Source organism: Gymnoscopelus microlampas (genome assembly GCF_963454915.1).
Source record: "Gymnoscopelus microlampas genome assembly, chromosome: 23".
Classification (NCBI taxonomy): domain Eukaryota; kingdom Metazoa; phylum Chordata; class Actinopteri; order Myctophiformes; family Myctophidae; genus Gymnoscopelus; species Gymnoscopelus microlampas.
Window position 1 is genome coordinate 10,381,591 of NC_139960.1, and position 22,714 is coordinate 10,404,304.

Genomic DNA, 22,714 nt, shown 5'->3' on the forward strand with positions numbered 1-22,714 from the left:
TGTGCACTAACACCCCTCCCCCTACGGAGGAGGAAAAAAAGACACACGGGTTCCCTTGTTCTTCTGTCCCGACATTTAACACATAGTGAGAGAGACTGAGAGAGAGTCCCGTTAACACAGAGTGAGAGAGAGAGTCCCGTCGTTCTCATGACTGCAGCCTGGAGGAATCATCATGCGGCGCTACCTCCGCGCTCTGCTCCTCTGCACGCTGTTCGCCGTGTTCTCCGCTGTCTATGCGTACAGTAGACTGTTCTATCCGGACGGAGGAGGAGGAGGAGGAAAAAACTCCATCGTCCCATCATGGAGAGTCGCAGCCGGGAGGCGATCAGGGTCCTCCTCAGACAAAACTACAGGCCCCGAAAACCACCAACAACAACAACACTGGTACAACAGGTGAAGTCGATTGTTCTTAAACTTTTACAGGAACCCCCCCCCCCCATAACTCTCAGAGTTACTGTGTGTGTGTGACTCGAGGGTCCATTTGGGACGCCCTGCAAGGAAACCAGCGAGTCACTGGACGGCCGTAGCCCTGAAACATTACAGTCATGGTGCTACTTGTTCCTTTTTTTTTTTTTTTTAATTACTTGTACATGTACAACCCGTACGTCTACATAAACGTTCAGATTTTAAATATAAACTGCTGACCTCACGGCCACGGATGTAACACGTTGAAACGCTCGGGTCTAAGTACCCGTATCTTCCGTATTGTTCAATAAAAAGCATTTTACTCTTATCGATGGCCATTTTTTCATAGAGTTATAATGTGTAATAATGAGTGCAGTACACCTCCCAACCGATAAGGTCGCGTAGTTGAAAGCATATGAAGAACATTCTGAGAAAATGGCCACCGATCGGATTAAATGCTTTTTATTGAACAAAACAGAAGATACGGGTACTTAGACCCGCGCGTTTTAACTTGTTAGATCCATGGCCGTGGGGTCAGCACTTTATATTTGAAATTTGAACGTTTATGCTTGTAAATACAGAAATTTCAAAAACTAGGAACAAGTAGCGCCATGACGCTTGTGACAGACAAGCGTCATGTGAACCATGGCTAGGACGGCCGCAACTTTATAAGAGAACCACTGGGTGAAATCACTTTTTTTTGCAATAGCTGGGAGGGAATTCGTCAAAAAATCATCAAGATTGTGCACCTGGTCACAAGTTTTTGATTTTTTGGCGTGATGTTTCTAGGTATGGGCATAAGGTTTTCAAAAAGCATTGCAAACTTGGCCTTGGGCAAAGTTGGGGTCGTCCCCTAGTGGTCTGTTTGCAATATATATGGTTGAAACCCCAAATAATTGATAGAAAACATTATTCAATGTATTCTGTTACTATTGGGCATGCTATAGCATACACATTTTTTGGGAAAATCTAACTTCTGGAAAGCAATTATTTTCAAGTTGGCGTCCGCGATGACTGCTTTACAATCTCATTCATTACTCAACCTAGAAAGGTGTTTTTGTGTCCAATCCTAGGTTTCAGGGCTCAAGGAATGTGACTGAATCAGTAAAATTACCATCATTTAATTATTTATTGCCAAATCTGCCACAATCTTTATGATTTTTGACATGTTCCCTCTCAGCTAGGGTCGGGATATCACCTGGATCTTGAATTTGGCAATTAATAATTAACTGATGGTAATTTAACTGATTCTGTCACATTCCTTGAGCATCTTTTTCATAAATCAACGCTATTGAACACTGTTTATGTCTGTGTTGTTGGTTAAAAAAAAATTGAACCAATGAAAAGTATTAAAAAAGCGCTTCTGACAAAACCAGCTAACTCCATTGATTGATTTCCAAGTGTGCGCCTTTGAATGTGGAGCTGGCCTGGAAAAGTCAAACTTTTATTAGTGATAGTCAGTCAACATGGAATAATAGGCTCTATGCACAGCAGCCATATTATCACTTCCTTCACAGGTGTTACCAATGATACTAATGAAGGCTCTGTTCCATTAGTGGTTCTCAGACTTTTTGGTTCTCAGACTTTTTAATTTCCACGACCACCACAACTCTTGAGAGTGTACAAATGGAACCAAATGGACCCTTACGGGTCCATTTGGTTCCATTTGTACACTCTCAGAGTTACACACCCGTAAGGGGACATTTGGAACCCCCTCAAGGAACCAATTCAATTCAATTTCAATTCAAAGGGCTTTATTGGCATGAGAAAACATACGTTTACATTGCCAAAGCAAAAAGCACAATACAACAATACAGCAATACAATCAAGACAAAAAATGTACATTTGAAAGTCAGAATCTTCAATAGATCAATTTCTATGTACCAAGATCACTGGGTGCAAATATAGTGCAGGAATATACACAATGATTCGTCTTTAGGGTGGTTGTGTTCCGTTCGATATCCTTCTCCTATCACAGCAGCTCACGAATCTTGCTGCTGTGTTTGCACATTGTTGTACTTCGCCCAGCAGATATGGGAGTTTTTTGTCATTGGTCATGTTTTCAAAATCTCTGTGTGTGGTTGTAATCTGTGGGAAGTATGTGTCTCTGATGTCTTGGTACAATGGACAGACGGTTAGGAAGTGTAGCTCGGTTTCCACTTCCTTTTGTGTGCAGTGGGTGCATAGTCTGTCTTCTCTCGGGATACAGGTCTGCCTGTGACGACCTTTCTCGATCGCAAGACTGTGCTCACTGAGTCTGTACCTAGTTAAGATTTTTCTTTGTTTTGGGTCGGTCACGGTGCTCAGGTATTCTGCCACTGCGTATTCTCTGTTTAGGGCCAGATAGCATTCTAGTTTACTCTGCTTTTGTGTTGCTTCTTTCCAATGTGTCAGGTAGTTTTCCTTTTGCTGTTTTATAATTTTGTTTGGTCCGATGGGTTTTCTATCTCGTGGCTCTGTTTGTGTTTGTGCCCGGAGTTCCATGGCCAGCTGGCTGAGGGGGCATCTCTCTAGAGTTTCGCTGTGTGTGAGTGCTTTGTTATGGAGTGCATCTAGGTCGCTTTCTTTTAGGTGGTTGTAGAACTTAAGTGCTCTCTTTTTTATTTTGATTATGAGTGGGTATCGTCCTAGTTCTGCCCTGCATGCATTATTTGGTGTTTTTCGCTGGGTACGGAGAATGGATTTGCAGAATTCTGTGTGTAGGGTCTCGGTTTGGTGTTTATCCCATTTTTCAAGGTCATGGTTTGCTAATGGTCCCCAGATCTCACAACCATAGAGGGAAATTGGTTCTATCACTGAGTCCAGTATTTTAAGCCAGGTTTTAATTGGGATGTCTATTTTGATGTTTCTTTTGATAGCATAGAATGCCCTTCTTGCCTTGTCTCTCAGGTCCTTTACAGCTTGGTTGTAGTTCCCTGTGCTGCTGATGTTTAGGCCAAGGTAGGTATAGTTTTTTGTTTGTTCTAGTGGGATCGTATTTAGGAACAATTGATGGTTTTGGCGGCTGGATCTTTTTTGAAATATCATGATTTTAGTCTTAGTTAGGTTCACTGTCAGGGCCCATGTCTGTGAGAATTTGTGTAGGAGATCAAGTTGCTGCTGTAGTCCTTCCTTGGTTGGAGACAGCAGCAGCAGGTCATCTGCGAAAAGTAAGCATTTGATTTCTGTGTTTGCCAAGGGGATGCCTGGAGCTGTAGACTGTTCTAACGTTTTTGCTAACTCGTTGATATATATGTTGAAGAGTTTTGGACTCAGGCTGCATCCCTGTCTAACTCCTCGGCTTTGGGGGAAAAAGTCTGTGTGCTTTTCGCCTATTTTAACTGCGCATTTGTTGTTTGTGTACATTGATTTTATGATGTCATAGGTTTTCCCCCCTATGCCACGTTCCAATAGTTTGTACATCAGACCCTCATGCCAAATTGAATCGAATGCTTTTTTGAAGTCGACAAAGCAGGAGAGGAACCATGAGGGTCCATGGACCCCAATGTTAGACCCACTGGTGTAGCAGAGTGTTTCCAGTGAGCCAACATGCACTATATCAGCACCCTGACTCTGTTTGAGCAGAATGGAACAGAGCCTTCATTAGAATCATAGGTAACACCTGTGAATGTCTTCACAATATGGCTGCTGTGCATAGAGCCTATTGACTGACGGCCAACACAATAGGCCTACAAGATGATAACAGTGACCTGCTAAAATTCACCCCGCATTCTGAGAGAGTGAGGGAGAGGAAATAGCAGATGTCAGAGGTGACAGAGAGGATAAAAGTTTAGGTTCACACAGACTGTATTCACAGTTGCATGAAAACATTACCAAACAGTGGACAGATTTGGTATCAGTCTCTTCTACATCCTTCCTCTTTCCTTTGTCCCTTCTCTCTTCTGTTCTCTACCTCTGGCTCACTCTTTTCCTTTACCATCTCCTCTCACTGTCTCTCTCACTCTGTTTTTGTGAAAAGAAAACATGTTTTCTCCCCCGATAGCAATTGTCAAGTGTTGATTGTTCAGTAACAGGGCTCTCCCAATATTTCCAGCTCTTTCTAAGAGAAAATATAATTTCATTTTATCCGTTTAGGAGAGAGAACTCTACAAATATCACTTACAGTATCAGCTTAACATTTTCTAGCGTTTCAGTTGCAAGTTTCATTACTCATTTTTTTGTTCCATCACTTCCAATTTCACTTGTTTATCCCAGTGGTTCTCAACCTGGGGGTCGCCAAATAATTTGGGGGGGTCGCCAGATTTTTGGGTGAATTTGAAAAAAAGGGGAAAAAAAAAAAAGTTTTTTTTTGTTTTTTTTTTTACAAAATATGTTATCATTAATTCATGTTTTATCAGTTAATTTACTCAATTTACCCACTTTTAGCAAAAATGTTTTGATAATAAACAATTATCAAATAACCTATTACAATTAGATAACCTTCGCGCGCGCGAACGGGACCGCGCGCGTGCACGCGGGGGGTCGCGGGAAATAATATCATTATTTTGGGGGTCGCGGCCTGAAAAGGTTGAGAACCCCTGGTTTATCCTGTATGAGCTCTCTCTCCTGATTGGCTAACATTGGTATTCTGTCCTGAAAATGTATTTTCTCTTTACAAAAGAGCTGGAGAGACAGGCTGAACAAACACTCTTCTATAGCAATGATTGCTCGGTATATAGAGCTATTTTACAATATGTATTTTTACAAATAAAGACCACTGTCTTTTTCCTGACCCTCTCCAGGTCCATTGGTCATTTTATCATCTAGTCAGGCTTTTGTGAGCTCCCCAGACAGTTATTAAGTTGCTTGATTCAGTATTTACCAATCTTTGTGAGCTTGTGCTGTAACATAATCCTGTATTGATTTCTTGATTTTTACCAGCTGACTGGTAAAATACTGATTGTTTTATTTTATCTGTTTATGTTATTACTGATATGTTATGCTTTTATATGTTGTGAAGCACTTTGTGACTCTGATGTCTGTGAAAGGCGCTCTACAAATAAAATTTACTTACTTACTTACTATTTAGATATTTGATATTAATTTGATCAGACACGCCCCTTTCCTATACAAACCCATCATAACTTCAAACTCCATTTCTAACATGTTAGATTCATCAAAAACACCCGTCCTTGGTTCTGGTGACTCATCCTGCCCTCCTTATACGTGAGGGGGCCGTGTTTTTTCAATTACTTTTTATTGTATTTAATTATTTTTATTTAAAAAATATATATATTAAAAATAAATGAAAAGAGTAATTGGAAAAACATGGTCTCCTCACGTATTAGAAGGACAATATCAGTCAGCAGAACCAAGGACGGGTGTTTCCGATGAATCTAACATGGTTGAAATGGAGTTAAGTTACAATGGGTTTGTGTAGGAAGGGGGCGTGTCTGATAATTAGTATCAAATATCTAAATACTGAATCAAGCAACTTAAAAACTGTCTGGGGGAGGGGCACGGTGGCGCAGTCGGTAGCGCTGTCGCCTCACAGCTAGAAGGTCCTGGGTTCGATTCCCGCCAGGGACGCTGTGGGCGCTGGGGGCGTGTCTTCTCCTCTGCGTCATCAGCGTCCATACCCAGGGTGGGGTTGGCGAAAGGGCCTACTCTGTGTGGAGTTTGCATGTTCTCCCCGTGTCTCCTAGGGTAGTTAATACCCTCACAAAAACATGTAGTAATCCTGGTCACTATACCGCCTCCCCCATGACAGCCGGGGCGCCTGATGGAGGGGAAGGGAACTGGTTGGAATAACGTGTTCCTTCCACGCGCTACGTCCAACCAGGGAAACTCCCCCCTGTCAGGTGACAAGAAGGTCAGTTGGCTCTCATGCACTGAAGGAAGCATGAGCTCGGCCCTGGCCTCCCTGGCTGTGGGGGACTGGTGTAGTGCTGGTGTAGCGCCCAGGATCACTTAGGAAATTGGCACCGGGTGAAAAAAATGGGTTACAAAAATCGCGGGGTAAAAATATAAAAAAAAAAAAAAAAACTGTCTGGGGGGCTCACAAAAACCCGAGTAGACGATAAAATGACACACATTGTTTTTAAAGTGAAATAATCCCTTTAATAGAGGGTATTCACATGCTTAAAGTGAATGGCACATCGAGTGGCAAAGCGAGTGGCAAAGTGAGTTTAACATTGTTTAATGCAATCAGATATGACTTTTCTGTTTGGATGCATGGGCTGTCAAGGCCAGAAAGTATTTTTTTGACACTCAGTAGGCATTCCTGCATAACCTCCGGGTTTGATGATGATGTCACACGCATACCCTCTATATCAGAGTATAAATGTACATGTATTTATGTCTCTGTTCCGTCCTCCCTCTGTCCCTCATCATCAGGTACATCATGCGTCAGCGTGGCCAGGCAGATGGTGGTGGTGGCAGCAGGCAGACGAGCCCCCCGTCCCCGATGCACCTGGCGGTGGTGGCCTGTGGCCAGAGGCTGGAGGAGACCATGGCCATGCTGAAGTCAGCTGTCCTCCTCAGCAGCAAACGCCTCTGCTTGCACATCTTCGCTGAGGACCAGCTCCATTCCAGCTTCATGGAAGCCGTGAGTACTATAGGATCTTCCAGAAGGCATTATTTATAGGCCAGTGGTTCTCAACCAGTGGTCCTTGAGGGGGTTCCAGGTGGTCCCCAGCTAAATGATGAAGAGTTGGCAACCAAATGGACCCTTATAGATCTTTAACTCTTGAGAGCGTAAAATGAAACGGGTCCATTTGGTTTCATTTTACGCTCTCAAGAGTTAAATTATTGTTAAAGGAGAAATCCGGTCATTTTAAGTGTTATGTTTGATGTGTGTCAAATCACTTACCAACGTATAAATGAAAATCGCGTAAATCCACAGAGCCCCCTATCGACCCCCACCGTTGTCATTGTAGGAGGATATAGAATAGCCCAAATTCGCCTATTTTAACCAATGCAAAGTCTGTTTTTTTGCTTCTAGTACTCATTGTTGAGTCCCATGATAATGTAACAGGCGCTAAAACTCCCGACAAGCTAACGGCTAATAACAGAACGAGCTAATGCTGGTTGCTGGTTTCTCTCCCGACCTGGCAACCTGGGGCTGCCATTCAGAGAGATAAGCAGCCCCAGCGTTAGCTCGTTTGTTATTAGCCGTTAGCTTGTCGGGAGTTTTAGCGCCTGTTACATTATCATGGGACTCAACAATGAGTACTAGAAGCAAAAAAACAGACTTTGCATTGGTTAAAATAGGCGAATTTGGGCTATTCTATATCCTCCTACAATGACAACGGTGGGGGTCGATAGGGGGCTCTGTGGATTTACGCGATTTTCATTTATACGTTGGTAAGTGATTTGACACACATCAAACATAACACTTAAAATGACCGGATTTCTCCTTTAAACATCTGCATTACTTAATTTACAAGAAGTCTACACAATTAGAGAATGTAGAATAGTTGTTATTTTGATCAACGTTTGCCTGTTATCTCTCCTAATGGTACCACATCAATACAGCATGGAATTGTGGACAAAAATCTTATCCAACGATAACGAACATCTGCTTAATTTACTCATGTTCAGAGCTTCCCAAAGAACAGACTGTTGGGAAATGCGGAAGCTTTTTAAAATTGTGGGATCCGACACACATCTGTCGAGAGAGACTATAGACACTGTAAGAAGTCTAACCACTAACCCCTTGGTTCTCAAAGTGGGGTCCGGGGACCCCCAGGGGTACTTGAAGGGGTTCCAGGGGGTACCGAGCAAAATGTGTAAATATAGCATCAGAATAATTGTAACCATTTATACTTTGGCTATTCAAAAATAGCAGATATACAAGCTCATAGCGCGGCACCGAGTGCCGCGCTATGAGCTTGTAGATCTGCTATTTTTGAAAAATATTGAAAATTTGTGCAAATCTTTGAATATATATTTTTTACAGCAAACATTTGTAACTCAAATCTTTGCTTCTGGGTGTCCCTGGAACAAAATATTTTTAGATGGGGGTCCGCGGCCAAATACATATCATTTTGGGGGTCCTTGACATGAAAAAGTTTGAGAACCACTGCCCACCAGTGTCATTGACAGGAGAACCTCGTAGTACCTGAACCTCGTAGTAAAATCGTCCGGAGGAGAAGCTTTGTTTTCCCAAGACGCAGGGACTTGGATAGAATCTCTTTTTGTTGTCTGGGAGATTCTTATGTATATGCATGTCTCCGCAATTCACTTGTTTTCCATCATCAGACAGAATGAGAAAGGGATTTGCTGTATTGGGGTCCAGAGTCACATCCACCGTGTATTGCTGGATCCTCCTCTAGCTCAGCATCACACAAGCTTCTCCAACTCTTGACTGAGGGTCTTTTCCAGCTGATGGGAAGTTCTGGAGGAGGTGGAGGTGGTCTTCAGTGTGTGAGAGCTGCCTCAGCTCAGAGTTTCTCTTCTTTAACTCTGCGATTTCCTTTTGTAGCTCTTTAATGAAGGCTTGAGCCTGTTTCTCTGTTCTTTTCTGTTTCTCTTCAATCACATCAATGAGCTCAGCCTGGCGTCTCGCAATACAGCTCGCTAGAGCAGTAAATACACACAGTATTGTAGCAGACATCACACTGTCTGCTATCTCTCTGTCAGCATCTTTCTTGCTGAGCTCTACTGAGTGTTTGACCTCCTGAATCTTAAGTTGTCTCTCCTCGATCATCTGCTGAACTCCAGCTTCTGTCTTTCCCAGCTCAGCCTGCTTTCCTTCATATGCCTCAGTCAGAGATACAATTTGATGTGACTTGTGGTCTGACTCTGTACAGAATTGACAAACACACACATGGTCAGTTTTACAGAATAGCTCCCAGAGGTCTGTCATGCTTCTTACACAGAATGTCTTCCAGGTTCTTTACGGGGTCGATTAGTTTGTGTCGCTTTAACCCTGTGAGCCTCTGATGAGGCTCCAGGTGAGTCTCACAGTAGGACAGGGGTCTTCAACAGGGGGTCCGGGACCCCTAGGGGGTCCTTAGAGTTACTACAGGGGGTCCGCCAAATCTTTGTGAGAGATTTTTTTTTTTTACATTAACCACTTGAACCCTAGCATCCCTATTCTGAGGGGAACATTAGCCAAAAATAGCAGATCTACAAGCTCGCAACGCCTCGCGCTGCGAGGCGGTGTGAGCTTGTAGATCTGCTATTTTTGGCAAAGAGGTATAGGCATAGAGGGGAAAAAGAACACAAAAAAAAATGTAATCTGAAACACAATTGTGCACAATATAGAGGGGGTCCCTGCTTCATCTCTCGCTCAGCTAGGGGGTCCTTGGCCTGAAAACGTTGAAGACCCCTATAGGAGGTCAGACACACCAAGCAGGACTTCAGGGCCTTGAGCTTGGTCTCAGTACAGACGTCACTGTAGACTTCATCTGGTTCAGTAGGTTCTTTGTTCGTTTTCGACTACTTTGACTTTCTGAACTGATCATCCATCTCTGAGATGAAAGTATTGACAAAGACACCTGGTCTCGTATAGAAGGTTCTTTTACACAGTGGACACTGACACACATCACCAGTGTGTGTCCCAGTAATGTGTGATGCAGGTTTTGCAGTAGTTGTGTCCACATGGAGTGGTGGTTGGATCAGTGAACACGTCCACGTCCCGATATGCCCCCTATTCCCGCATATCTGAGTAAATACCTCCAAAAGGTTAGCGACACCCACAGTCACAATACCAGAGGAAGCGTTAACAACAATTTGGTACCACCCACCCATAAAACAAACATGGGCAAATTCTCCTTCTACACCACTGCCACCCAGGATTGGAATAGTCTAACCCCATCCCTCAAAAAATGCAGTTCGCTGGGCTCATTTAAAAGAGCCTTAAAAAATCACCTTTCAGGAGGCCAAAAGAGGAGGTAGTACCATTTTCCCGTTAGACAGCCGACCACCCCCCCCCCCCCCCCGTTCTTGTACATATCTTTTTCCCCCCTTTTTTATTTTTGTTGTTGTACATAGTGTTATCTTTTTTGCTGTTTTTTTTTAAATGATATTCGAACTGTGGTGCCACTATATATGTATATGAATTGAATACCAAGGCCCTCATTGGAAACAAGTCCGCAAGGACTTTTATGAACGGACCTGTTAGACAAAGTATTTTAAATGTAACTGTGCTGTTTTACATTTTTTGCCTAATAAAATATTCAATCAATCAATCAAACCAGACAGATAGAACACAGGAACTGCTCTTCAGACAGGAGACTGGGTAGCAGAGGCCATTTCTTCACACTGAGAAAGAAAGTGGAAGAAATGCAGTTTTTGAATGATTCTCTTCATTTACATAAATAGCCTTCATTCACAGCATACAGTAAAATAACCTATATAATATATGTTATTTTATATTGAGAAACAGTCAGACACACTTAGATTTACCTAATTCTGACAAATAACTGTAGAAATATAGAGCCCTGGAATTTCAAGGCAAATGTTCTGTACAGAACTCATGTGTCTTTACGTTTATGAGAAAATCCTGTTGATTTGAAGATTTTGCAGAGAACTAGTCCATACCTGGGCATGTGCGCACCCAGACTTTGGATTATGCACTCTATGTGTACTTAAACCTTTGGAGAGTAGCTCTGCTCATTTGATCCTGCTGGCTGTGTCTGACAACCCTGTCATTTACGACCTGACGCTGAGTCGAGTCGTTACCACAACAACCATGAGAAGTCCATGTTTACGCTGCTTCAGCTAGGCTATTTGTGCTAGCAACACAGATGACATGACGTTCAGACACAGCAACGGTTGATCAGTGCAAACGATGCGGAGGTCAATACACATCTCTGTGAGCGCTATGAGCATGATGACCAAAGTGCTCCTCCGCTCATACAATGCTTTCTGTGGACACGGCTCCTTAATCAAAGTTCTTTATAACTTGGTAGTGCTGAGTCAGATCTCTCTCTGCTGCTGTTCTCTGTGGTGTGTGTGTGTGTGTGTGTGTGTGTGTGTGTGTGTGTGTGTGTGTGTGTGTGTGTGTGTGTGTGTGTGTGTGTGTGTGTGTGTGTGTGTGTAACCCCGAAGCTAGTTCCACCCTCTGGTTGGATGACTACAGAGAGCCCATAGCCAGTGGCAAAACATTCAAATAAACAGCTTACATTTGGGGGGAAATGGGCGTGGTCACTCCCTTCATATGCCAATGGTCAATGCCTGTGTGCAAGGTCAGATCAATTGGTCAACCCACTGAGGAGAATATTTATTTTGATCGTAGTAGGATGTGTGCTCTGCTGTCACTGCTGTGGGTCTGATTTACTTTCCTTTGCTACTCAGCATGGCTCCTCCTATCTGCTAGAACAGTGGTTCTCAAACTTTTTCATGTCAAGGACCCCCAAATTGACACTTATTAGCCCGTGGACCCCCATTTGAAAATATAAGCCAGGGACCCCCATAAGAGAAGATTTTTACGGCTCTAGCAGTAAAAAAAAATATTTCAAGGACCACCAGTTTGACATGCATTAGGGCTACGGACCCCCATTTAATGGCATTTCTATCCCTGGGACCCCAATTTATATTGTAAAATCAATGTTAATTTAACTCTGAGAGTGTACAAATGGAACCAAATGGACCTGTTAGGGTCCATTTGGTTCCATTTGTACACTCTCAGACACATAAGGGTCCATTTGGTTCCTATCCATCATTTAGCTGGGGACCCCCTGGAACCCCCTCAAGTACCCCTGGGGGTCCCCGGACCCTACTTTGAGAACCAATGTGCTAGAAGTTAACCCTTAACTGGCATCGTTCAGGCTGTGATCAAGTTGAAAAGTGATGAATAATAATGTCAATACAGTGCGTTAACATTTTTACACTATTATTATTTTTTACATTACAGACGTCACAGGAGACTTGATCTGGTTTAACGGGTTCTTGGTTTGCGTTGGAAGTCGCTTTCGACTGCTTTGACTTTCTGAACTGATCAGCCATCTCTGTGATGAAAGTATTGACAAAGACATCTGGTCTCTTATAGAAGGTTCTTTTACATAGTGGACACTGACACACATCATTAGTGTCCCTGTAATGTGTGATGCAGGTTTTGCAGTAGTTGTCGTGTCGTATTATTATTTTAATCTATAGGTGTCACACAATTGTGTCTGAGAAGACGATTTTTTTAAATGTCAGTTAATAATGACTTCCCTAATTAGGGACGCCAGGTTGAAAAGGGGTAAATTGGCTAGGAGCAGGAGCAGTGGTGTAAAGTAACTAAATACAGTTATTCAAGTACTGTACTACTAAGTACAATTTTGAGGTATTTTTTACTTTACTGGAGTATTTCCAATTGTCAGTACTTTTACTTCTGCTCCACTACATCTCAGAGGCAAATATTGTACTTTTACTCCACTACAATTATTTGAAAAGTTTAGTTACTAGTTACTTTGTAGATTTTGATTATTATTACAAAACATACATTAACCACTTCAGCCCTATATACATTTCGGCCATTTGAAAATAGCCCATCTACAAGCTCACAATGCGCTGCATCAAATGATTTTTATACATTTTATACATTTGAAAACATGGAAATGGGACATTCTGCATAATGAGTTCCTTCTACTTTTGGTACTTTAAGTACATTTTGATACCAATACCTTTGTACTTTTACTCAAGTAAATTTTGAATTCTGGACTGAAAGTATTGATACTTTTACTTAAGTAAAAAAATATATACTTTTTCCACCACTGGTCAGGAGTTTCCTTTTAGGGCTGCTTATCACCATTGCACAGGACCTGCTCGCTCAGTAAAGAGATAGAGCACGGACTCTTAATCTCATGGTTGTAGGCTTTATGTTTGACGGGCTAGACCAGTGGTTCTCAAACTTTTTTAATTTCAAGGACCCCCATCTCTGAGAGCGTACACATCCATTGGTACACTGTCAGAGTTACAGACCTGTAAGGGTCCATTTGCAACCCTGTAAAGGAACCCTGAGACCCACTGGGTGAGAGTTTCAGGGTGCAACATTTCCACACAACTGTGCAACAAGTGGTGTGCTATAAGATAGACACACAGCTCTGGCATAGGGTGTAGTTGTGTGTAGTTGGTTTATATCAAATCCTGTCAAGAGGCCCCCTTACTATCTGCTACTATCTGACTCAAATTGGAAAAGTACCAGAGCACAGTGGGAAGAAAACATAAACAGTGCAGCCAGACCTCGTTCATTACTCAGAATTCCTCTACTTGTCCAAAGAGCAGTTTTCCTTATTTTAGCGATTTCGATAAATTGTGAAAATATCTGAATTACAAGGTTTTTAAAATGTATAAATAATAAAACATTTTGCTTATAATGACATGCCCAAAATAGGGAGGGCAAAATGGTTAAACATAATTAATTACTTGTACAAAAATTGCAGGGAAGGAAGATGGCCTTTTTAGGTGATTTAACAAGGTATTATTGTTAGCTGCTATAAAATCTACAAGTTATTTATCAATCACACTTATGTGCTAGTTTTATGTCATGCTAAAACAATAGAGGAGGGAGACCACTGTACAATGCAAAAGAAGTCTGTAAGTCACTACAAGCAAATATGTGTGTGTCAGTCAGAGTGTGTCAGTCAGAGACCAATTTGGTCAACTGACCAAATTGTGATACCCTGTTTAAGTTAAGTTATATACTGTGTGTTGTGTTTCGTTCTGTCCTGTTTGTTTCCAGTTGGAGTCTTGGCCTGTCTTCATCCGCTCCCGGTTTCACTACACTGTCTACTCCATCAGTTTCCCCAGTGACAACGCTGTGGAGTGGAAGAAACTCTTTAAACCTTGTGCCTCTCAGAGACTCTTCCTACCTGTGAGTATTCTTACGTACATGTGAGTACGGTGATGGTACTAGCCAAGCCTAAAATAAAAATAACAATAGAAATTCTGAATACTGGTGATATTCATTATTTACATGTTCCTGTATTTAGATATGAGCACAAAATTATTGTATTTTGCAAGGGAGAAAATCTGGAGATAATTCAGTGTGTATAGCCAGCCGCGAAAATCCCTTCATACACAACGATGGACAGGACACAATGCTGCAAAGCTCCAAATTGTTTTAAAGGAGAAATCCGGACATGTTTCTTCCATAGAACCTGGCGTCTATGGAAGAAATAAGCAACCTGCGTCATCTCGTTCAACCAACAAGTACTAGGCTTGTATAAATTATCCCCGAAATGGTGGATCATGGATGTCTAATTTGATGAAGACATTCTCCTCATTGACATAACACACATCTTCTCACGTCTATTTGTTAAACAAGATTGTTTTTTTCCCACCGTGTGTCCAGTTGATCCTGAAGCAGGTGGACTCATTAGTCTACGTGGACTCGGACATCCTCTTCCTACAGCCCGTGGACCGGCTGTGGGACTTCCTGTCTCTCTTCAACTCAACCCAGCTGGCGGCCGTCGCCCCGGAACACGAAGAGCCCCGCATCGCGTGGTACAGCCGCTTTGCCCGGCACCCCTACTACGGTCGGACGGGCATCAACTCTGGGGTGATGCTGATGAACCTGACCAGGATAAGGAACACCTATTTCAAGGTGAGCTCAAGCACCCATTTCGGAAGCTGTCGATGCACTGCACGGGACTTTATCACGTTTAATCAGACTATTGATTGGTGAGATACTGACCTATCGAGTAGGTGTTTTGTATAAAGTAGATAGTTTTGGACCGCGTCGGAGGCGCGCCGTCTCAAGCAAACTGGAGACACAAAGCAAGTTTTTTTTTTACAAATTTGACAAATCAGTGTCGTTCGTGCTGTAAGTAATAATTAAATTTATATCTAACTTGCATAATTTACATGCTGTCCATTTAAATCCTGGCCCATGAGTAAAGTTGTAAGCGCTGCTGTCACATCTTTAACCCATTAAGACCTGGAACGCATCTGGGTCACTTTTAGATTTGAGCTAAAAAAAAGCATTATTTTACACTTTGGCTATTCAAAAATAGCAGATCTACAAGCTCAGCTTGTAGATCTGCTATTTTTGAAAAATCGGGAAAATTTGTGCAAATCTTTGAATATATATATATTATTTTAAAGCGAACATTAACTCAAATCTTTGCTTCTGGGGGTCCCTGGAACAAAATATTTTGAGATGGGGGTCCGCGGCCAAATTCATATCATTTTGGGGGTCCTTGACATGAAAAAGTTTGAAAACCACTGATATAGAAACATACATTTTTCAGAAAACCGTTTTTTGCAGAAGACATTTTGCAGAATCGGAACCTCAGGGTTAGTACAATTGTTGGCCACAAGAGGTTCCCCTTGTTCTACAGGTTGGTTGTAAATGTCAGAGATCCATGAAAAACTTGCATTTGGTTAATAAGCTCTGGAGCAAAGTCAAAGAAAAAAAGACTTGCACACCTTTTTGTTCAACAAGATAATCTCACCACACTTCACACTTCACAGTTGTGAATTGAAATATACATTTATGTCATGTAACAAAACCAAAGACCTGATTTCAAGACTACAAACCCATTCATAAACCTTTCAGCTCAAGACCAAAAGAGATATGTGGTGTCTCCCCGGGATGCAAACGTACAAAAATGTAACATTATGAAATGCCATATCATCTGCATTTATAAAACTACGGATAAAGAACACAGCAAATAAATCATTTGTGTACCCTGGTGAAGAAGGAAATGTCCGACTCATCAGGGAAGTCAACCGTGTCGTCCTCACACACACACACACACACACACACACACACACACACACACACACACACACACACACACACACACACACACACGCACACACCACATGCATGCACAAACATATACTGTATATAACACACCACACCGACAGGTATTTACAGTATACACACAACATTGACACAAATTTGCAGCACATAAAGGAACTAATTTTATCTTCAATTCTTACAATATTCTGGTTCTGGATATGGGGCTCCAGTGGCGCAATCGGTTAGCGCGCGGTACTTATAAGACAGTTACCAGCAGAGTGATGCCGAGGTTGTGAGTTCGAGCCTCACCTGGAGCACGGGAGCTTTTAAATGCTTTCAACCTAGGGTCCCTGTTTGTGGGAAATAATGTCATTGTATTTAACCCATTAAGACCTGGAACTGTGTCATTTTTAGATTTGAGCTAAAACGCTTTATTTTACACTTTGGCTATTCAAAAATAGCAGATATACAAGCTCGTAGCGCGGCACCGAGTGCAATCCTACGAGCTTGTAGATCTGCTATTTTTGAAAAATCGTGAAAATGTGTGCAAATCTTTGAATATATATATTTTTAAAGCGAATATTTTTTATTCAAATCTTTGCTTCTGGGGGGTCCCTGGAACAAAATGTTTTGATGGGGGTAAAAAAAAAAGTAGCATTTAGTTGATCTACAAGCTCACAACGCAAAGCAATTAACAGTTTACATTACTAATGGAAATAAAACACCAGTGCAGTGGTAACCTTCGCGGTTACAGTGTCTGTCTTGACACTGGTGAGGTCGGGGTTCAATCCCATACCAATGACTACAGAAATGGGACCCAATGCCTCCGTGCTTGGCACTCGGCTTCAATGGTTGGATTTGACCATTGAAGCTGTACTTGGAACATTATATAAAAGATTTTTAATATTGCAGAAAAACAGCCATTCATTCACAGTGGCCTGGCAGATAAAAAAACAAACAAACACATGCCTTCATCACCACATGCTTTGCGACGCCCTTCAAATGCATCAGTGGATATAAATGTGTCTAAATGTATGTATGGACGTTACCATTAATGTGTTTTAATCTCTCATAACTTCAGTTTCTGTGACATGAAGGCTGATTTAAACTGGGATTTGATGGATCATAATGGTGTGATGAATATCATCTCTCTCCCGTGTGTGTGTGTGTGTGTGTGTGTGTGTGTGTGTGTGTGTGTGTGTGTGTGTGTGTGTGTGTGTGTGTGTGTGTGTGTGTGTGTGTGTGTGTGTGTGTGTGTGTGTGTGTGTGTGTGTGTGTGTGTGTGTGTTCAGAATGATATGACGTCTGTGGGTTTGCGCTGGGATGAGCTGTTGATGCCTCTGCTACAGAAATACAAACTGAACATTACCTGGGGAGACCAGGATCTACTGAACATCATCTTCCACCACAATCCTGGTAGGGAACACACACACACACACACACACACACACACACACACACACACACACACACACACACACACACACACACACACACACACACACACACGGCTTTCAGCTTATACTTATACTTTTGACATAGTCATAATAGTATAGTCATACAGCACCAACGTGTGTGTGTGTGTGTGTGTGTGTGTGTGTGTGCCCCTTCAGAACGACTGCTGGAGTTCCCATGCCAGTGGAACTACCGCCCCGACCACTGCATCTACGGCAGCAACTGCGCCTCGGCCGAAGAAAACGGGGTCTACATCCTCCATGGTAACAGAGGCGTGTTTCACAACCACAAACAGCCTGCCTTCAGAGCCATCTACAACGCCATACAACAGGTGGGTGTGAGTGTGCATGAAGCGTGGGACATGTGTGTGAGTGCTTAGCGACATGATGGGGCTCGAACCCCCTGAGATTTAGAGGCTCATGCTCTACCGACTTAGCCTGGTAAACCACACCCCCTTCCGGAAATCTCATTTCCATTTGATTTCACGAAGGAGTCTGGCCTGAGCGCCTGTCTGGGCGTTTCTGGGGGTCCGGGGACCCCCAGGGGTACTTGAGGGGGTTCCAGGGGGTCCCCAACTAGATGATGGATAGAAACCAAATGGACCCTTATGGGTCTGTAACTCTGAGAGTGTACAAATGGAACCAAATGGACCCGTTAGGGTCCATTTGGTTCCATTTGTACACTCTCAGAGTTACATTAACATTGATTTTACAATAGAAATTGGGGTCCCTGGGGAGTTCATGAACTCTCCTATCAGCGTCCTCGCTCATTGTTCTGTGATTGATAGCGCATGTTGGCCAATCAGGTGGAAGCCGAGTGAACCCGAATGGAGCCGACTGCAGCCGAGCGAAAACGAACGGCGGCCATTGAAACTTTGTCCGCTGTTTTCTCCGCTGTTTTAAAACGTCAAAACACTCTCAATTTTTTTTTTTTTAAAAGGGCCTTAAAAGTGTTTACTTTTAAGATATTTATCGGATAGTTAATAGTTAGCCTCAAAGAATTTAGATGCAGGCATGCAGCATTTAGATGTTCAAAAAAAGTTTACTTGAACTCAGTCTCTGCACTTTATGTCTAGTATCTTAACACTGTGCCACTGTGGTCCACACTGAATATTCTCTTACACGCTATTCTGTGAAAGATTTGAGCCAGGTACAAACTTCCTTGGTTCCTTCCTTGGTTTTGATTTTTTTTTTAAAAGCAATGATTTATCGCCTTAAATATTTGGTTTCCAGTAGGAGTTATTCTCATGACTACACAGGCGAAATAAAAGTGGGGAATTATGTGTTATCTGCTTTATTTTCTAATAATTTTCACCTTCTCTACCCACAGTTCCCTGTCTGTTTACTGTCCTACCTAAATAAAGCACACACAAAAAAATATATAATAATAAATGAGAATATATTCTTCAGATAATATTTTTTTAATCAAATAAATATTTAGCTTTTTAAACACTAGAAGCCCCATTTTATACTTGCGTAGTGAAAATCTACAAGCTGCAACACGTTGCGAGCCTGTAGATCGGCAGTTGTTTTATTGAAAGATTTTTTTAAAAGGTTGTCTATAAAGGCTGCCCAAAATACAAACGCCAGGTGGAAAGAGGTTAAAATAGAGCTCACTGAACAGATGTGTAAAAAACGGTGAAAACGAACACACAAATATTCTTCTTGTCTTCCCAGTACACGTTCGGAGCCGACCCAGTGACCTCTCTGCTGGTTCCTCTAGAGGAGGTGCTGCAGAACACCACCCATACCTACTGCGGGAAATCCCACGCGCTCCTTACCAAGGGACTGGCCCAGAGCCTGGCTGTCATCAACCACAGTGCCCCTAGTGGACGGTAACAAACAGTACAGATGGGTACTAAACTGGCCTGCTATAAACTGCCCTGGTAGCTGAGGCTGGATGTAACAAAGAGGAACGCTGCAAGTCCAGTTTCACATACAAAAACACACACGTGTTTTTGTATGTGTGTGCAACACTAATTAACTCTTTGACTGCCATGGAAATAACATCGAAAGGCCCTTTTGTGGTTTGGTATTTTAACCAATTTCGGTACTGACCATCTTTCTGTATGGCATCAAAATGTTTTGAAAAGTATCAAAACGTTTTGCGTTTGTTCTTTTTTTTTTTACAACGTCACCTCAGGTTAATACGGAAGGAGGATTGATGTTTCAATTTGCAACATCACCAGGTTCTAGCATCATCCCTCCTGCCAGAAACACTAGCAAAGAGGTCAGCAGAACTTTGGAAGAGTGAATTGACTTTCCATATTGGAGAATTTATTTAGCCCAATGAAATGTCAGAGCAGGAAACAAAGACATTGTACCGGGCCCATTCTGAAAGATAGATGCACTGAACCACTTTGTCAAACCTTCAGTCACCTCTTCACCTCTAATTAATGGGAATCTCATATATTGAGTCATATGGATGAAATGTGAATATCTGAGAATACCTCACCATTATGTGAATATGTCAATTGATTGAATGTACAGCTCTCGTAAAGTAACAATTATGATGTCACGTTGTATTTTATGTATAGCAATCAAAAGATTTATTGGTTGAATGATTACCGGTAACTATAAGTCACCATAGTTAAAGATAGGCCACCGTATAGATTATATTCTGACATAACACTGGCTTGCCAAAGGCATTGTTCTATATCAATTATTCAATACTTTTTTCCACTTTTGTATTTTTATGTTCTTTCCCATTACCTTCTACCTTTTTGTGTTTGTAAAGTGAACATTCTGTATGTTTTGCACTGATAGCTTTTAAGAATATCACTGAAATACACAAATAGTGTGGTCATGGGATGTGAACGTTTTGTTTTGTAAATGGTAACAACTTGTGCTTGTAATACGCATTAATTAACAGTTATAAATCCATATAAGACTTATTATGTGTTATACACATGATAATGATGCCTTATATACCTACCACAAATATGTATAGCCTATGACTCTAAATCATAAAGGTAGGGCAACAGATAAGGGACAACTTCTGATATTTAAAGATGAGTCCATAGCTAAACAACAATATCAGTTTCTTTTTTTCGTGGAATTATATTTGAAAATTACTTAAAATTTGAAGTTTTGAAAAGGTGAGCCTACAGGTAGCAGAAAGGAACTGCACAGTGATGACATCACGAGTGGAGGCAGCTGCTAGAATTACACTGTATTGCCAATATTTACAATATTGGCCTATAAATTAACGTTGTAAATGTCTAGCATTTAAACTCATATATTTGCAATGCTCTGGAAGCATCTCTACTGTAAAAGGTTAAATCAAATGTATATTGATGATATTAAGTATCCTTGTATTTGTTTGACCCATTACGACCGGAGAAGCATCTGTGTAATTTTTTGATTTCTTTGGCTATTCAAAAATAGACGATATACAAGCTCATAGCGCGGCACAGAGTGTCGCACTATGAGCTTGTAGATCTGCTATTTTTGAGAAAATCTGTGCAAATCTTTGAATATATATATTTTTTAAAGCTAACATTTTTAACTCAAATCTTTGCTCCTGGGGGTCCCTGGAACTAAATATTTTGAGATGGTGGTCCGCGGCAAAATACATATAATTTTGGGGCCTTTGACATGAAAAAGTTTGAACACCACTGATATATAGCAACATATGTTTTTTTTTTAAATGTTAGGATTTAGAAGACATTTGTAGAAGCCCCCAGAAGCAAAGATTTGAGTTGCAAATCACAATCTTTGAAAAATAGCCCAAAGAAATCTAAGAATGACACACACGCGTTCCCGGTCTTAATGGATAAAAAGGAGTTAGTAGGTTAGTTTACAGGGACGTGCACAGATAGACTCTAGGTGGTGCTAGAGCACCTGCCCTTTGCCCTCTTGGCCCTTTTTTTTCCAGTTTACAGCAGGGGTCTTCAACAGGGGGTCCTCAGAGTTACTACAGGGGGTCCGCCAAATCTTTATGTGATAGGATTTTTCTTTTTACCATAACCACTCGAAACCTAGCATCCCTTTTCTGAGGAGAACTTTAGCCAAAAATAGCAGTTCTACAAGCCCACAACGGCGTTGTGGGCTTGTAGATCGGCTATTTTTGGCAAAGAGGTATAGATGTAGAGGGAAAAAAGAGCAGACCAAGTAAACAAAAAAAAGCATAATTTACTTGAGCACCTGCCCCTCAAAATGTCTGTGCACGCCACTGTTAGTTTACCAGGGTGGACCTCCTCCACTCTGGACATCATAAAACTGCTCAGCTGAAGGTTGGGGGGTCAGCAGATTTTGCTCCCACGTTTATAAAAAATATATTTTTCTGTGAGAATGCCAAATGAGTGCAGGTTTTTCCACATTGTTTGAATATCCAGCATTTGAAATGATCTGTTGTCCTGCCTTTAATTGAAAAACGACATGAAAGGGAACATGCTTATAGCATATTATCAAACTGTTTTGTGAAGTTATAGCGCCCAAGTTGTTTTGGGCATGGCAGGGAGGCGAATGAAAACGAATGAACTCTTGCTAGGTAGGTTGTCTAGAATGTAAATGTGAAATGTTATGTGCAGTATTGCTGCAGGCTATACGTTCTCTTACGAGCACGTTGAATTTATTATTGAACTTTATTATCGTTTAATAGTGAATGAGAACCACTTTTGGAAGCTATTTTTTTTACAGGGGTTGGGGTCTTAATGGGATATTTCTTAATGTTGTGGTTCCTGTAGTCGATGCCAAAGCTTGTTTTCTTGCAGTGTTGAATGTAATTTGGATGCATTGTCAGAAAGTTGATTAAAAAAAAACACACACACACGCACCGTTAACTTTGTTGTTTTATTTCAAATATTTCACTCGATGTCTCGCTATGGGAGAGCGCCCTCCGGCGTGATCACACAGAAGTACACCTTCATAAACTTCCAGACAATCCTATTGGCTGGACTGACCTTCCTCTGACTGGAGGTCCCGCCCTCCTCCTATATCAGTCAGTGGATGGGTCATTTTCCCTAATTCAGTTTCTCTTCTCGTTCGCGATCGAGGAAGCACCTTCTCAGTCCACCTTATGAAGTCAGTACGGCGAAAGTCTCAACAGGACAGGATAATATCCCGGACCGCGAGACGCTACTGATGGTAGGTGTTGACTTTCTTTACAAAACCTGTGATAATATCGCAAGTTGCCCTGCTAGGAACTTAATACGTTCCATAGCCAAGCTTATTAAGCTAAAAAGAAAGCATAGTCTGCTTACATAGTAATCGTGATTCGAAGGACAAGTTTAATACACTCTCCCTAGTCTCA

At 41.7% G+C, this 22,714-nt stretch overlaps 1 protein-coding gene across 1 annotated transcript; it reads left to right on the forward strand.

The window, feature by feature from the left end:
- The first annotated feature begins 103 nt into the window (after nucleotides 1-103).
- LOC311040144 (glucoside xylosyltransferase 1-like) lies at nucleotides 104-20,756 on the forward strand. Its single transcript, XM_084050235.1, has 7 exons — nucleotides 104-393; nucleotides 6,721-6,931; nucleotides 14,000-14,131; nucleotides 14,612-14,863; nucleotides 17,299-17,422; nucleotides 17,620-17,792; nucleotides 19,138-20,756. Exons 1-7 carry the CDS (start codon nucleotides 173-175, stop codon nucleotides 19,297-19,299), a joined length of 1,275 nt encoding a protein of 424 aa, XP_083906361.1. The 5' UTR covers nucleotides 104-172; the 3' UTR covers nucleotides 19,300-20,756.
- Nucleotides 20,757-22,714: the final 1,958 nt, after the last annotated feature.

What these genes read in the sequence shown, in the direction of transcription:
- LOC311040144 (XM_084050235.1), top strand. Translation starts at nt 173, where the DNA reads ATGCGGCGCTACCTCCGCGCTCTGCTCCTCTGCACGCTGTTCGCCGTG. An exon ending in CAACAACACTGGTACAACAG is followed by an intron (nt 394 to 6,720) that starts GTGAAGTCGATT and finishes CCTCATCATCAG; the next exon opens with GTACATCATGCGTCAGCGTG. An exon ending in CATCTTCCACCACAATCCTG is followed by an intron (nt 17,423 to 17,619) that starts GTAGGGAACACA and finishes GTGCCCCTTCAG; the next exon opens with AACGACTGCTGGAGTTCCCA.